Here is a 17475-nt window from a genome sequence, read left to right on the forward strand (position 1 = left end):
ACCTCCGGTTAATGCTTACCGAACTTTCCTAATTGCATCTGGAGGCTAAATTTCCCTGTAAGAAATTGCACTTCAGATTTTAATATTACTGTAGTTTTAGTGTTACACATAAATCAAACAGCACTGCCTAAAATTGAACTCATGTTTAGTAATATATTGGTGATACATATTAAAATTGAGCTATATTTTATACATATCTGATAGATATCTTTATACATGCACATGTACATACGTAAGTTCTATAGTTTCATATGTCATTATAGATACATGGGCATATAGGATTATATATGTGTAAATATTCATACGGAAACTTGTCTAGATATGCTTAACTATGTAAATAGAGCAGTTCATAAGAAAAAGATTCAGTTTAATGTGAACTGAGACCAAGCAACTATAACGTTATCAGTTTTCTAGAAACCTCCTTATTTTCATGCCCAGTGATGGCCTGGAGCCAGCTTGTATCAGTTACGAGGACAAATTCTCATTTTTTCCCAGCTGAATGCAGTGACTGATGTCTTCTTGTCCGCTTGAAATTGACCATCATGAGGGTTGTTAGACCATAGAAATCAGAAAACACTTTGAATCACAGATTTCTTTGTTTAACTAGAGTCAGTTTATTTGTTTTTACGGTCATTACTTTTGTTTGCTTGTTTGTTTGTTTTGGGGTTACATCTGGCTCTGCTTAGGGCTAACTACTCCTGACTCTGTGCTCAGGGATCATTCCTGGAAGGCTCAGGGGGCCACATGGGGTTCCCTCTGAAAACCCATTGAACTTGGGTCAACTTCATGGAAGAACCCCCCCCCCCCCAACTGTACTATTGCTCTGGCTCTGAGTCAATATATTTTTATTTAAACTATTTGCTGTTGTGGCTCCTTCAGCCATCATGTATCACTTTACTACTGCTAACTTTGGATCTTCTTCAAGATGACGTTAAAGGGAGTAAGGACTGGCCACCTACAGTCCTTATACAGCATCCAGTCATGGAGGGGAGGGGGAGTCAGTAGCCCACCACCATGTCCTCATCTAAGCCCAGGTACAGTGCACATTCATTTTGCTCCTCAGGGACTTTATGTCGATGGAATCATACAGAAAGAAAGTCTTTGTGTGATGCTCTTTCTCCCAGCATTATATCTGTGAGATACATGTTATTGGGTGTTGACTATAGATCATTAGATGACTGTAGATCATTATTTATTTCATCATGTGAACTAAGCCATAAATTATCTATAGTATAGATGATGTATCTTCGAATAGTTTCTGAACCTTGGTTATTGTGAAAGTATTGTTATGAAGATCTTTGTAAATACACATTTTTTAAATATAAAGTTTTACTTTGATCTCTTACCTTTTCTGTTTTTCACTAAGTTGGTCCTATTTATAAATCCAATGGGCTTGGAAACCATAGTTCAATCATTACATTTTTTTTCAAGAGTAATTTTAAGATTAATATTTGATGTAAAATAATTTTTCGATGAGGCCAAGAAAATCAATGCTAAGTCTGACCCTTGATTTGATTCTTTGTTATAAGGACACAGCCTAGTATGGCTTTTATATGCTGAACTTTATGTTAAAAGCATTATATTTTAAGTCACCTATTTTTTGCATCTGTATTATTAGAGTAACTAAATTTTGCTGGGTCCTGTTAAAACAATCTTCCTACACAATGCTCTTTTGGCTTTCCCATTTCACTTTGTAAATTGTTACCAAATTGAGCTCTGCTTATTTAACTATTTCCTGTAACTGCTGATATTGTAGCATCTGCTCTGATCTATGATGGATTGTTCAAAGGCAGAAGTTCTGTTTGTTTTCTTTTTCACAAATAATCCTTATATATACAGTGACTAACCCAGTGGGAAAACTTTAAAAATATTCATTGAACCATAGGTTGATGTCAGATTAAACAAGTTTCCGATATGATAACTAAGAAAGAATATCATACTCAGTTTGAGAGATGGGCCAGCTAGCTAGGTAGGCACTAATGAAAGTTTAGAACTAGTTTGCTAGGTAAGACTCAGAAAAATGTTACCGCATGAGAACCTGATAGTAGAAAGTCAGGTTAGGGGCCCCCTGAGAGTTCACAAAGCTCAGTGTGGATTCCAGGCTCTTCATGCATGAGTGAAGAGAGAGAATTTGGGGATACTCGGGCGTTCACAGACTTAGGGCAACGGCAGAGTCAGAAACGTGGCAAGAAAGAGTCCTGGCTCGGGAGATCTGAGCCTCGCTCTTGGGTTGGCAGGGACGGGTGTGCGCATGTCGGTTCCCACCCGCTGGCATCCATGCGTTTGCATCTGGAGAAGAAGGGAGTCGACCCGCATGAGCAATCGTGTCCTTTCCAGAGGCACGTAAGACTCCTACCATCTGTGTCTGCTCATGCCAGAGAGAACCTCCCTCCACTCTCATGCCAAGGGCACATCCACACCGCGAAGCAAGAGAGAAATTGAGCAGAGTTGTGACATTTAAAGGGCCATCCTGGGAATCAATTCCGTCTTTAGTATAAGCCTTCTCTTTTCCTTTAAGAGTGCCTGTCTCTAGTCTTCTTTAAACTGTAGCGAACAAATAATCAGAATGTTCTTTACCTTCTTCGCTTAAAGATGTAAACCAAGCATTAAAACATAGGCTGCCTCTTCATCCAAAATTTTATTGTTTAACAATTGCTCATGAAATCCTATGAACTTTGACCTTCTTAATTTATTTGATTTCTCTACCTAGGTAGATTTGCTTGTAAGTTAGTAATACGAGCAAACTTTCATGAAAGAACAAGTTGGATTGGAGATATTTTTAAACATGTACCAGTGTGATTTTCTATTGAATTTTCATACATACCCAGGGCAAGAGTTTCTTAGAAAACATCTCTATGAATGCCTCTTTTCTGGCACAAAGTGAAAATACAAACCACACAGAAATTTGGCAGTGTGAGAGAGAAGGACAAAAGTTGATAACCATAAATTGAACGAGGGGGGAAGTACTAAGTCGTGTAATCTCCTTGTATTTGATTAGTCTGTTCGATATTGGTGGGAAACAGTAGCAATGACAGAATAGAAATACGCTTAGTTGGGCCAAACTTTTGTAGTTTGAAAATTGACATTCTGCAGTTTTATCTTCTGTAAAAGCAGTGATATACTACCACCAAGAGCAGGATTTGAGTCCTTATATGGGGAACACATATCTGGTGTATATTTAAACTTATAACAAGAGCAGGACAGCCCGAGGAGCATATGTGTACATGCAGGAGGCCTGGATTCATCCCTGGTACTGCATGCTCTCTTGAGCACTGTTGGGAGTGACCCAGGCACAGAAGTGGATTTAGAACTCAAGTATCATTGGGCAAGACTAAAGCCCCCCTTACAAAGTGTCTTCTTTTCTTTTATTTACATAGTTTTTAAATAGAGTTTATTCCCAGGCTCATGTGACAGCTGTAGCAAGACCATTCAAATCCAATGGGGACTTGAGCCGAATCTGGTTCAAAAGGGGTTGGCAACTCTGGAAGTGTGTGGCAGGCCCCACTGTGGCCACTTCCAAGACCAGAAGCCCACGAGCGAGTTAGAGCAGAGAGCCCCCCAACCACCACCGTTGTTTCATGGCCTGGTCTATTGTGTCACTAGGCAGAAATGACAGGTATACCAGAACACTGACTTCCTGGAGAAACAAATTCTCAAAATTAAAACCAATCCATAAAAATAGGACCTGAGCTATGTGCATGGGCAGCAAAGTCACCGAGAGTGAACAATAAAACCTTAAAACTGTTATCTTTTAAAATTAGGTTTTGTAGACTGAAAAAGTCAACAATAAAAACTGGGTGTATGCAAAACTTAATTCTTGCCACAGAAAACCAGTGCAATAATCATTTCTTCCTGTTTACTCTGTGCCTCACGTTTGATAAAAATAACAGATGGGAGCTTGCATTTCTATCTTGGAAAGACTTGAAAACCATCAGCAGAGTGACAAAAGATGTTTAATATGAGAGCAACAGTTTCAAGGCAAGATCTAAAGGAGAATATCTCGATATTCTGGAATAGATTATTGATGGAGGTCAAGGAACCCATGGCAAAGGAGTCACTGTCTTATTTTGGTTTCTGTTACCTGCAGTTCTACTCTGTAATGAGGCATTAAAACTAATCATGTATACTCCCTCTTCCAACACCTCTCGAGATGCCGTGATCTCTTGAACATTACCAAATTTACAGTGCTCCAATACTATAGATTGCACACGGGAGCACCAAAAGAAGGTGAGATTGTCACAGGGGACATGGCCTTTGACAAAGGCTGGAGTTGTCAGTCGTGGAACACTGAGAGTTATGCTTGGACAGGAACATGTCGAGAGGGGTGGAATGAGGTTTTCTTACTGGTAACTGGACCACAAGGAAACGAGAACTATGACTTTATTTTCTGGGAACAAAGGAAGTTATCTCACAAAATATGTAGAGTCGTGTCCCTCAAAAGATGTTCAGGTTCTAAAAGCTCAGTACATGTGACTGTGACCTTATATGGAAATAGGGTCCTTGCAGAGGTAATCAAGTGACAATGAGGACATTAGTGAGATTAGAATGGGTTCTAATCTAATGATTCATGCCATTATAAGGAAAGAGAAATTTTGACACACACACATACAGACACAGACACAGAGAACACACAAGATTCAGAGAAGGAAACGAAGTGAAGCTGGAAGAGAGAGGGAAGCCAGGGACCAAGGAATACCCCAAAACCTCTACCAAGAGGCATGTAACATGCTTTTTTGGGAGATGCTCCAGAATGAACCAATTTCAATTTTGTTCACACTTCAATTTTGGGTTCTGGCCTCCAGAACACTGGGAGAGTAAATCCTTGTAAAAAACAGAGCCCTCTTGGGCTGGGGGTGGGGAGCGGTGGGGGGAGGGGGGGAGGTTTACTGTGGTTCTTGGTGGTGGAATATGTGCACTTGTGAAGGGATGGGTGTTTGAGCATTGAGCCTGAAAGCTTTGTAACTTTCCACATGGTGATTAAATAAAAAACAAAAACAAAAACAAACAGACCCCTCTTGACAGACATAGAATGACTGCACTCATTTGGGATAGAGAAGGGACCACTAAGTCAATGACAGTTGGAGGGGTGGCTCTCGATGGGAGATGTGTGCTGAAAGTAGACAAAGGACCAAACACAACAGCCTCTCAGTGTCTGTGTTGTAAACCATAATTCCCCAGGGTAGAGTGAGAGTAACAAGGAAAGTGCCTGCCATAGAGGCAGGGGTTGGGGTGAAGGGGTGGTGGTGGGAGGGATACCAGGCGTATTGGTGGTGGGGAAGGCACTGGTGGAAGGATAGCTAGTTGATCATTGTATGACTGAAACTCAATCACGGAAGCTTTGTAACTGTATCTCATGGTGAGTAAACAAACAAACAAACAAACAAAAACAGTATTTTGCAGTAATTTTCTAGAGCAGCCCCGGGAAAAACATTCCATGCCATTGAATGAAATCCCTGCCTATTGTGGCATCACTATTAAGGCAAATATCTCCCTCGAGGATGCGGTGACCTGAGAGTTGTTGTGTTTAACACATAACGTTGTGTATAACTGAATCCCAGGTACTTAACATGAGAACTACTACTTACCTCATCTTAATCATTACTATGCCTCTCTTTTGCTTCGTTTTAGACTATCTTCAGTTTCACAATGGATTCTCTTGTTGAAGCAAACAGCAAATTTTGTTTTGACCTTTTTCAAGAGATCAGCAAACACCATGAGGATAAAAACATCTTCTTTTGTCCTCTGAGTGTCTCGGCTGCTCTCAGCATGGTCCGCCTGGGGGCCAGACACGGCAGTGCCCAGCAGATCGACAAGGTGAGAAGACAGGGACGAAGGCCGCTGTGAGGGTCAGGCCTCAGTCTCACTGGGGCAAGCCGAGCTAGACATGCCTGCGACCTTCTGTACCCAATTCTTATCTGTCGGTGGCACCTGGGAAATTTGTCCTCTGCTGTCTTCACTTGCTTGACTGAGTTGAAACTAGATCAGCACTACTGAACACAATATAACTGGAGTCAGGTACCTTATGACAATTATTTTAGTGTCATACTAAGAAAACATAAAGAGAAAGGAGAAGCTAGTCTCGCAGTGTATCACAATGAGATACATAGTTGCGAAATTGTTCACAATTGGGTTTCAGTTACTCTGTGTTCCAACACCTGTCCCTTTGCCAGTGTACATTTCCTACCACCATGTCCCCAGGTTCCCTTCCTCCACCGCCTCCTAACCTGCCTCTCTTGCAGACACTTTTATTCTCCTTCCATCCCCCCCCTGCTTTTACCATGTGGTTTACAGTACAGGTACTGAAAGTTTATCATGTTTATCCCTTCACCTCCTTTCGGCACTCACTTCTTGTCCAGGGTAATCATTTCTATCATTGTTATTGTGGTTCCTTCTCTGTCTGAACTGCCCTTCCCGTCCCCTGACTTTGTAGCAAGCTTCCAACCACGGACCATTCCTCCTGGTTCTTGTTTTTACTATCTCTGATAGTAGAAACTATGTATTAGAAGAAGATATCTACATAGTAGAAGATATCTATCTAGTAGAAGATATCTATCTAGTAGAAGATATCTTATTCTACTATTTTTTCTATTATTTCATACTATTTTCTTAATATCCTGCAAATGAGTACAATCATTCTATGTCTGTCCCTCTCCCTCGAACTCATTTTATTCTGCATGATATTCTCAATGCTCATCCACATATAAGCAAATTTCATGACTTCATTATTCCTAGTAGCTGCATAGTATTCCATTGTGTAGATGGACCATAGTTTCTTTATCCAGTCATCTGTTCTCAGGCACTTGAGATATTTCTAGATTCTAGCTACTGAAAATAATGCTACAATGAACATAGAAGTGCAGATGGCCTTTCTGTATCATGTTTTTGGGTCCCTAGGTTATATTCCCAGGTGTAAAATTGGGTGGGTCTATGGAAACTCAATTTCTAGGTTTTTGAGGAATGCCCATATTATTTTACAAAAACCCTGGACCAGTCAGCATTAGCAGTGAATGAGAGTCCCTTTCTTCACATCTGTGGTATATATATATATATATATATATATATATATATATATACACACACACACACATATACATAAATATGTGTGTATATATACACATATACACATACATGTATATATATTATCATCGTGAGATTGAACAGGCTTTTAAAAATTGAATCACGTGTAAGACCCAACAGTTTCAGAGCTCTTCATGACCAAGGTTCAGTCCTACAATGTTCCAACACCCATCCTTTCACCAGTGCACATTTCCCACCACCAATGTCCTCAGTTTTCCTCCACCTTGCCCCCCTGCCCCTCCATCCTCACAGCCCACCTCTATGGTAGACCTCCTCTTATTTTTCTTTGAAGCACTGTAGTTTGCAACACTGCCACTGAAAGGGGGTATCATGCATATCACTCCATCTCCTCTCAGCACTCAGCACTTGTCCAGAGTGATCATTTCCAGCTGTCCCTGTCATAGTGGTCCCTTCTCTGTCCTCACTGCACTTGCCTTCCCGCTTCTTCTTTTTTAACGTGTGTCAGTCTCTCACAGCATATTTTATTTATACCAAAATTTTATATCGGCATGTTAGCAGTGAAGATCTATGCGGAATTTTACTTATTTTTCTACGGTCTTCAAGATGCAGCTTCCGGACAGTTCAGAGGTGCCGTGATCTTGTGTCTGAGCTGACTCTGACTTTGAGTCAACGTCATTCCTCAGTGCAACTCCAGGGCAGAGGGGGCATGGAGCAGGCAGTTTTCTTCCCCTCACTGCACCTCCCAGCTCAAGCCCAAAGAAACGTCTGCTTTGCTTCGTTGTTGATCGCTTTTCCTGACGCCATCACCACGGTCAGGGCACATCAGGCAAACGTTCCTGGCACTGCTCAAACTTGTGCTTCTCATGCCATCTCCCCATTCTGTCATCCCACAGGTGCTGCACTTCAGTGAATTTTCCCCGAAGGAAAGTGAGAATCCAGAGCCGTGTCTGAGGAGCCAACCGCGAGGAGAGACCGGCGGCTCTGCGAAAGGGCAGGAAGGAACAAAAGGGTCTTCTGCGGCTCAGGTGAGACGCCGCAAGCCCTGCTGTCTTCTGTGTGACTTACATGCGCTGGTTTCTCTAAGAGGAAGGACAAGTGTCTTCTGCTTAGGATAAAGGAACTCGGTCACACCTTCAGGTGTCCCCACTGTGACAGCGCCAGGATGGAGTATGATGGAGGATAAAGAGCAGTAGGCATCGGATTCTTCTTCCCTACACAGTGCCCTATCGGAGAGATAAAAAACTGTGCCAACATACGGCTTTTATGCAGGTCCCATGGCAGGAGTAGGAGAAATTCAAATATCTTCCACCTTTAGTGAGGGCCTGGGGATATGGCTCCTCGGTAAAGTGTTTATATGCCTTGCATGCACGAGACCTGGGTCCTATCCTGCAACAAATACACACAGTCTGGAGAGGAGTTAAAAAAAACTCTTACAGCTGTTAGGAAAAATGAGATCATGAAATTTTCTTATAGATGAATAGATTTGGAGAGTATCATGCTGAGTGAAATGAGTCAGAAGGAAAGGGACAGATGTAGAATAACTATGCATTCATTTGTAAGATATTAAAAAAAAACAGTATGAAACTAATATGCAAGGCCAGGGAAAACTGGCCAGGAGGACTGGCCAATGGTTGGTCAATGGGGTGGGAGATGGAGGGTAGTTTAGAGGAGGATCCATTATGAGAATATTAGTTAGAAATGATCATTCTGGACCAGAGCCAAGTGTTGGTAGCAGGTAAAGGGATATACATGATAACCTTTCAGCATCTGTATCTCAAACCATAGTGCCTAAAGTGAGTGAGTGTGAGAGAGAGAGAGAGAGAGAGAGAGAGAGAGAGAGGAGAGGAGAGGTGCCTGCCATAGACGCAGGCTGGGGTACAGGGTGGCTTGAAGGGGTGGGAGGGAAACTGGGGACACTGGTGCTGGAAAATTATACTGATGAAGTGATGAACATTCTATGAATGAAACTCAAGCATGAACAATTTTGTAATGCTCTAATCTCAAGGTGATTCAATAAAAAAATAAATCCCGCCCCCCGCCAACTGCATCTTGTTGAAGCAGACAGGACAGAGGAACACTCACCGTGTATCCTGCTGAGTATGGGGAACAGGCTGGAGCGAGAGCACAGCAGGCAGGGTGTTTGCCTTGCACGCGGCTGTCCCGGGTTTGGTTCCTCCATCCCTCTTGGAGAGCCTGGCAAGCTACCAAGAGTATCCCGCCTACACGGCAGAGCCCGACAAGCTACCCGTGGCGTATTCGATATGCCAAAAACAGTAACAACAAGTCTCACAGTGGAGACGTTACTGGTGCCCGCTCGAGCAAATCAATGAGCAACGGGATGACAGTGACAGTGATGGGGAACACAGGCCGGGATATTTTCTGCCTGTGACCCAAATACCTGCACGCCGCCTGGACCTCCCACTGGGAACTGTTTCATCCTATTTGCCAGCGTGCACTCCCCACTCCCCCCCGTGATAAAGGAAAACAATAGGTCGCTTTTGCGGCATCTAACTCTTGGGGTAAACGATCCCCTTTTGTTTCTGTTTTAGTCAGAGTCGTCCAGCGACCAGAGCGAAGTGCTCAGCTGCTACTTCGGGCAGCTTCTGTCCAAACTGGACAGGGTCCGAGCGGATTACACCCTGAGTATTGCCAACAGGCTTTACGGAGAGCGGGAGTTCCCGGTCCACCAGGTGAGCTCCGATTGCCGCCTAGAGCCCGGAGCGGCTGGGTGGGCCCCTGCACAGCTGGGCTGTGACTCTTTCCCATCAAGGGGCGTGACAGCTGCACCTGGTCACGCTCCTGCACGTGCCCCCTGGCCACTCCTGGGCACAATTCTCTAAAATCATCCTTTGTGCCAAGATCAGGCTGCCCTCCTCCAAGTCAGAGGTGCGGCGAGGCGAGAGAGTGTGTTGGGGACCAGAGTGCGTGTCTCTGTGGCATCTAGAGCAAGGTGCCCTGGATGGGCGTCAGTTGCCCCTCCGGCCACCAGAGGGAGCCACACACTTAGCAATGAACGCGCTGCCCCCGCGCCCGCTCCAGCTGCTCAGGGCAGAGGGTGGGGTAAGTACCTTTTCTCACAACAACGCCAATGAGAAGCCAAGCACCGGACTTTGGAAAACTAGCTCTAGTGTGTTTCTATCACAATACACACGTAAAATACACCAGCCGTTTAAAAGCGTCCAAATAAAAGCTTTTGGCATTTAGAAAATTGTAAAAGATCAGCAAAGATCAGCAAGTTAAAATCTGCTTTTGAAGACGCAGCAAAGTAAATGATTCAGTGCCAGTCATTAATTACATTTCGCAAAGTTATGTGCGCATCACCTATCTATTTCCAAAGCCTTTTTCCCTTCATGATCTCACACAGAAGGTCTGTAGCCATTAAGCAGGGTTTAACTTCTTTTAAAAAAGGAAACAGTTTAAAAGCCAAGACTCCCAATTTATTTGATATTATTTGTCTTGAGATGTCTTCGCAAATGGAACATTCAAATAAAGGAGGAGAGGCGTGTGCAGCGTAACGGTGGGCAGCTGCATCCTGACTGGTCAGTGCAGGGATGTGCTCACCGAGTTTAGTGCTACGTGGGGTACCAGAGGCGCATCTTTCTCATTACACTTGTAACGTTAGCGGAAGGCTGTGACTTTATCGCACTGTTTCTGTTCACTTAACAGGAGTACTTGGACAGTGTCATCCAGTTTTACCACACGACTTTTGAAAGCGTGGATTTCCGCAAAGACACTGAGAAGTCCAGGCGAGAGATTAACTTCTGGGTGGAATCTCAGTCCCAAGGTGCGGGAGAGCAAGTGTAGTGCCTCTGTGGGTCCCCGTTTCAGAGAAAAACAAGTCACCCTCCCCCTTCAGATGACTTCTCTAGAGGAAGGGACCTGGGTGGGCTGTCAAAACTCCCTGTCAGAGACTTAAAGTGCTTTGATGCTCCTTGTTTCTCTGAGTCTAATGTCCACCCATCTTGTTGCTCAGGACAGAATTTTACCTTTCTCTCTAGCGGAGTAGAATTATATCATGTAGTTCAATTATTTTATTTTATTTTATTTTTTGCTTTTTGGGTCACACCCAGCGATGCTCAGGGGTTACTCCTGGCTCTGCACTCAAGAATTACTCCTGGTGGTGCTCAGGGGACCATATGGGATGCTGGGAATCGAACCCGGGTCAGCCTCGTGCAAGGCAAATGCCCTACCTGCTGTGCTATCGCTCCAGCCCCCACAGTTTTTTTTTTAAAAGAAAAAATGGAATCACCTTGAGAAACACAGTTACAAAATTGTTCATGATTGGGTTTCAGTCATTTAATGTTCCAACATCTGTCCCTTCGCCAATGTGCATTTCCCACCAGATTTCCCAGTTTCCCTTCTACCACCCAAGCCCCAGCCTGCCTGGGTAGCAGGTACTTTCCCTGTCTCTCTGTCTGTCTCTGTCTGTCTGTCTGTCTGTCTCTCCTTCCGTCCTCTACCCCTTTTTTGGGCATTGTGGTTTTCGAAACAGGCACTGAGAGGTTATCACGTATCATCTCCTTCCAACACTCATTTATTGTCCAGCGTGATCATTTCCAACTATCATTGTCATAGTGGTCTCTTCTCTGTCTTAACTGTGCCCCTCCATACCACTTGTGGTAAGTGTGTAGATGATTTTTTTTAAGTGGGCCACGCTCTTCCTTCCCTTCTGGGGCCCTGGAAACATCCAGGGGGAACTGTAGTAGTCTCTGAGGTCATTGGCTGTTGCCTTCCTTTATCTCACTAAAAGAAGGTAGACTTCAAGAAGGAGGCTCAAGAAATCATTTTTATGAAAACAGGGTGATAGACCAAGTAAGTTGGGGAACCTCGGGCAGATGGAGCCCGTATTCTCTATGTGCCCCTAAGTCTACAGATACCCACGGCATTTCTAGGTCTCAGCTATTGTACATAATGCACTGAACATGAGAGTGTGTCTATCTCTGAATTGATGGGGTATTTTTGCATAAGTAGGCAGAAGTAGGGTGGCTGCTTTGGAATTTCTCCCTTTAATTTTTTTCTTTGGAGATCTTCATATTGGTTTCTGGGGTCCCTTCTCTCCCCATCAGCTCCTGACCTTGTCTGTTTCTTGTTTTTGGGTAACAGCTGTTCTCCTTGCTGTGAGCTGATATCTCACTATAAATTTTGTTTGTTTGTTTTGGGGGGCATATCAATCTGTATTCAGGGCTCACTCTTGGCTCTGAGCTCAGGAATCACTCCTGGCAGGGCTTCGTGGACTATCTGGGTGCCAGGGGTCAGTAACTTGGGTCAGTTACATGCAAGACAAGTCCACTACTACACGACTGCACCTACCCCTTATTATGAATTTGATTCGCTCTTCCAATTTATCACTTTGAAAGATGCTCTTTCATCATGTTGTTGGGAGATTTGAATTAACGAGATTTGTCTTAGCGTCTTATCATCGGCATATAAATTCATGTTGCCTTCATAAGAAAACACCCAAATATAGTTGTGTTGAGTACTGCTTTACGTGATGACCCCAGGTCAGAGTGACGGTGTAAAAGCCAAGGAATGAGCTCTTAGAGATGACTCTGACTTTAGGCTGGGAAACAACTTGTAAGAGGAGACTGTTGCAGTTGGGTGCAGATGGCTGTCTGTGACACAGGAATTAGGATTCCTCCAAGAATTCATCCAGTTGCCAAGAAGGCAGCAGCTGTGCTAAAAGTTATTCATTCTTTTGGCATAAATATCTAGTTTCTCCTTAGTTAGCTTGCCCAAAGCATTGTGAGTACAGATGATGACAACATAAATAATGACTATTTTTCAAGAAGAACATTCCTTAGATAGAAAGGTCTTCTCATCTTAAGACCTATGAATACATTCAAGTAATGGCATTTTGAAGTGGGAAAGAAAGAAAAAATATTATTTCCTGAGAGCAGGGGATTTTTCTAGTCTACCTGGGCATTGTGTGATTGTATGAGGCACCCCAGATTTGGGCCAAGACAGAGAAGAAAGGTCCAAGGCAGATAGATCTTGGGCAGTATTACTGCTTGTGGTTGCATGACTTCAATCACAGTGTCTATTCCTCTGTAAATAAAGGATTTACGGAGCTGGATCGATAGCACAGTGGATAGGGTGTTTGCCTTGCCTGCTACCGACCTGGGTTTGATTCCAGCATCCCATACTGTCCCCTGAGCACCACCAGGAGTGATTCCTGAGTGCAGAGCACTGCCAGGAGTGATTCCTGAGTGCAGAGCCAGGAGTAACCCCTGTACATTGGCGGGTGTGACCCAAAAAGCAAAAAAGAAAAAAAAAAGGAATTTACTTCTTTATAGAAATCAAGACTTTTTACAGTTGATGTGAGAAGAACTGAGAAAAGACACATGGATGCTTTTCTATAATGGTCTCATATATTTATATGCATTTATTTTTTAATACCTAAGAACATACTCTTTACTTCCCACTGAGATAAGAAATTACATCATAGTTATTTTACACAAGGGAATTATTCTCTAATTAGGTGATGGGATCATACTCTGAATGACCCATAGGGTACAACGTCTGATGACAAGTTCAGACCACAGTGAGAAGTTTCTCAACTTTCCCCCTCCTGTGACACCCTTTCAACCTTGCTTTCTTCCTATGCCTCTCTTGTCCAAACAGCTATCCCTCTCGCATTATACTATTCCCCTCACCCCCACTTAAGTGGTGTTCTACCTGTGGCCCCCTTGAAATGTCCTGGACGTCTATTGGAGGACCAAATGGCTCCCAGTCGATAAAGGTTGATACAAAGAATCAAAGGAAATTCCATGATAGGGCTCCGGAGTCTCCTTAGGTTAGGGTGAGATGATTCCTTCCCTGTGCAGTCCCTCCACTGCCAATCTACCCACCCTTCCCTCCGCTTCCACCTCACCCAGACTAGAAGTGGTCGAGACATGCAGCGCCTCTGGGATTCATGAAAACATCTGTCTGCGTGAATATTTTTGATACGATTCATATTTGGAATAATCTCTGGCGCCCTTCTCCCTAGGTAAAATCAAGGAGCTCTTTAACCAGGACAGCATCACTGACTCCACGGTGCTGGTGCTGGTGAACGCCGTTTACTTCAAGGCCAAGTGGGAAAAATACTTTGACTGTGAGAACACAGTGGATGCCCCATTTTTGCTCAGTGAGGTACTTTCTCATAACACGGGGATTTTGCAATGTTCCACTCACAGTTTCCACGGAGAATATTGTACAAGGTGTAGGCTCAAATCTAAGACCAAGATCTCTGGGTTACAACTTACATTTAATTAATTAATTCGTCAATTAATTAATTAGTGCCATGCCAAGTGATGCTTAGGGGCTATTCCTGCACTTAGGAATCACTCCCGGCAGTGCTTGGGGGTTCATATCCCATATGAAAAAATTTTTTTCAGACCATCATCCCATATGATGCCGGGAATAGAACCTGCATCGGTTGCTTTCAGGGCAAGCGCCCCACCCATTGACAACTTAGGTTTATAATAGCATTTTCTATAAATCATACTCAATACCTGAAGTTCATAGAATCTTACACTGTTTTTATTCATGATCTTATTTGTTCTCCTTACACTATTCTCATTCATGATCTTATTTGTTCTCGCAAAGAAATTGGTGTTCTTAACGTTCCCATATAGAAGCTGAGCACAGCATGCAGAGGTGAGGTTGTTTATTTGAGGGCGGAATATGTGGGCCACACCCGACAAAGCTCAGGGCTCATTTCTGGCTTTGCACTCAGACTTACTTCTGACTGTGCTTGGTGTTGGCTGCGTCCAAGGCAAAGCCTTATCCCCAGCACTATCTTTCCACCCCAAGGACGTTACTTGCCAAATGCATGTCTTAACATCACATCTGTGAATATTTTCCTCTAAGCCCTAAGACTGGAGAATCAGTGGGAAGGGAAGGATCAGATCCCAGTTCTCCACTTGTTATGCTAGTTATTCTTTGAAAGAATTTATTTTAGGCACTGTGGTTTACAATACTGCAAATGATATAGTTTCATGCACAACAAATTCTCTTTAGCTTTGTACATCTTTATCTGTAGGTTAATGACTCCTCAAATATCCTGAACCTATTATCACATTTAAGGGGTCTAGGTGGTACTTTCTTTTGATGGAAACCAGTGGAACAAGTGTGACTTTTAATACACACACACACACACATATATATATATACATATATATTGTTATTTACCTATTAAAGGATTTCAGTGGCTTTGTGGCAGTGTCATTCAGGTTAGAAGGGATAGAGTGGTTGTGTGAGCACAAGAGATTGAGTAGAACAGATATTAAGATAGAAACCCAGCTGGACTTGTTCCCATTGCACTGTGGATAAGATACCTGATTGCATAGTCTATGGACGCAACCATGATCTTTGGAGTGAAGAACACTGAAGATCAAATATTGGTAAAGGAAGGGCAAGTCTCTGAGTGGCCAGAGAGCTCTCTTGGGGTCACTCACTGGTGTTGCTCAGAACTTCCGGTAAAGACCCAGACCCATGTTTTGGGGGAGGTTGGGAACCATCCACTGTAGCACTGTAGCACTGTCTCCTGTTGTTCATCGATTAGCTTGAGCGGGAACCAGTAACATCTCCATTGTGAGACTTGTTGTCACTGTTATTGGCATGTCGATTACCATGGCAGTCCTGTGATTATCTACCTTGTCTGTGATCTACCCCGTCTGCTGCAGAATGAAAGTAAATGTGTGAAGATGATGAACCAAATAGGTCTCTTTAACATCGGCTTCATAGAGGAGCTGAAGGCGCAGGTCCTTGAAATGAGATACACCAAGGGAGGGCTCAGCATGTTCGTCCTGCTGCCGGCGGCCTCGGAAGACAACCTGAGAAGCCTGAAAGAGGTGAAGCTCTATTCCCACGCCTGGGAAAAATGTCCCGTTACAGACCTTTGCACTGTGGGACACGTCGAGGAAGGACAGTACCTGAGCAGTCAGGGATTTCAAAGTATCCATAAGAATCTGAATTTGATCTATGATTTAGTCTGTATTTATTTAGGACAAAAGAACAAATGTCAGATAAGACTTTCCTCTCTAAGGAACTGTTTCCGGCCCCCTCTGCCCCCCCCCCACACCAACCCAAGTCCAAGGATATTAATGCTGAGTAACTTGAAAATTGCTCTAAATGAAACAGCACTTCCTTTTCTCTGACAATCCCGACCTCTGGCCTCTTGCTCAGACTATTTTGTCCTAGCTCAGCTAAAATTTAAATCCTGTTTTGGGGTGGATGGAACCTTGATGTTAGATGACATTAATCTTGGATGAGGTAACTTGTGAGGTAGCACTGACGGATGATTGCAGACACTATTTCACATTACCTGGTGGGATAAAAAGAGATAGAAGGGAAAGTGAGAAATACCAGCGCAGTAATAACAGAAATAAACAGTATTGAAAATTGATTGTATGCCAGCAATGTGTTAAGTGCTTTCATACGTTATTTTCTAATGGTCCTGCAAGCATGGAATGGACACCTCTATATTTCAGAGGTGAGGCTGAGTCTCATCTTAATCAACAGAGCTTTGCTGGGCTTTGAATACTAGCCTGTACTCAGCAAAGCACACAATTTTTCTTCTATAGTGGAAAGAGATATTATAAAATATAGGAAATATTATATAAATATAGGAGATTATAAAATATAGGAGATATTATAAAATATAGGAAGGAGATAAATAAAATCAAAGTGTTCTGAAGGTCAGGGATAGAAGCTAAAGACTTCTACCTCTTGTTGAACTAGATTCAGGCCCTTCGAAATCACTGGGATATTCTTTGCAGCCTCGCAATTTGATCCTAAGCATCTTTTTCTTTTTCTTCCTCCTGCAGCTTGAACAGAGCATCACCTATGAGAAACTAATGGCCTGGAGCAACTCAGAAAACCTGTCAGAGCAAAGAGTAGCCGTCTCCTTGCCCCAGTTCACCTTGGAAGACAGCTATGATCTCAATTCTATTCTCCAGGACATGGGGATCACAGACATCTTTGATGAGACGAAAGCTGATCTTACTGGAATCTCTCCTAATCCCAATTTTTACCTGTCGAAAGTTATTCATAAAACCTTTGTGGAGGTGGATGAAAATGGCTCCGAGGCAGCGGCAGCCAGTGGGGCTGTGGGCATGGAGAAGTCCAGCCCGTCCTGGGTGACGTTTAACGTTGATCATCCTTTTCTCTTTTTCATCAGACACAAAAACACCCAAACCATTCTCTTCTACGGCAGGGTTCTCTCTCCTTAAGAGAACACAGCCTCTATCCCCGGGAAGCTGGAAGAAAACAGCAATGCAATCTTCCCCTGGTCAAACATGGGCACTTGGATCTTGGTTACTAGCTCAAGCATTCTTTTTTCCATCTTTGCTTGCAACAGTGCCAGAGTCCCTCCTGGTATGTGTTTGTCCTTATCTTCCTTTCACCCTGCAGCTGATTTTTCTGTTAGTGTCGAAGGGCTCTTCCTCCACCTCT

At 43.3% G+C, this 17475-nt stretch overlaps 1 protein-coding gene across 2 annotated transcripts; it reads left to right on the plus strand.

The window, feature by feature from the left end:
- The first annotated feature begins 5643 nt into the window (after positions 1–5643).
- Positions 5644–17252, plus strand: SERPINB12 (serpin family B member 12). 2 transcript variants are annotated; one of them, XM_004601694.2, is made up of 7 exons: positions 5644–5814; positions 7932–8063; positions 9588–9728; positions 10705–10822; positions 14027–14169; positions 15705–15872; positions 16848–17252. In XM_004601694.2, exons 1-7 carry the CDS (start codon positions 5647–5649, stop codon positions 17250–17252), a joined length of 1275 nt encoding a protein of 424 aa, XP_004601751.2. In that variant the 5' UTR covers positions 5644–5646. The 2 variants fall into 2 exon arrangements, with proteins under 2 accessions (XP_004601751.2, XP_054985417.1); XM_055129442.1 differs by having other exon boundaries at positions 5647–5814; positions 7932–8047; positions 9623–9728.
- Positions 17253–17475: the final 223 nt, after the last annotated feature.

The sequence above is a fragment of the Sorex araneus genome, chromosome 2 (genome assembly GCF_027595985.1).
Source record: "Sorex araneus isolate mSorAra2 chromosome 2, mSorAra2.pri, whole genome shotgun sequence".
NCBI classification, from domain to species: domain Eukaryota; kingdom Metazoa; phylum Chordata; class Mammalia; order Eulipotyphla; family Soricidae; genus Sorex; species Sorex araneus.

What these genes read in the sequence shown, in the direction of transcription:
- SERPINB12 (XM_004601694.2), top strand. Translation starts at nt 5,647, where the DNA reads ATGGATTCTCTTGTTGAAGCAAACAGCAAATTTTGTTTTGACCTTTTT. An exon ending in GTGCCCAGCAGATCGACAAG is followed by an intron (nt 5,815 to 7,931) that starts GTGAGAAGACAG and finishes GTCATCCCACAG; the next exon opens with GTGCTGCACTTCAGTGAATT. An exon ending in ACCTGAGAAGCCTGAAAGAG is followed by an intron (nt 15,873 to 16,847) that starts GTGAAGCTCTAT and finishes TTCCTCCTGCAG; the next exon opens with CTTGAACAGAGCATCACCTA.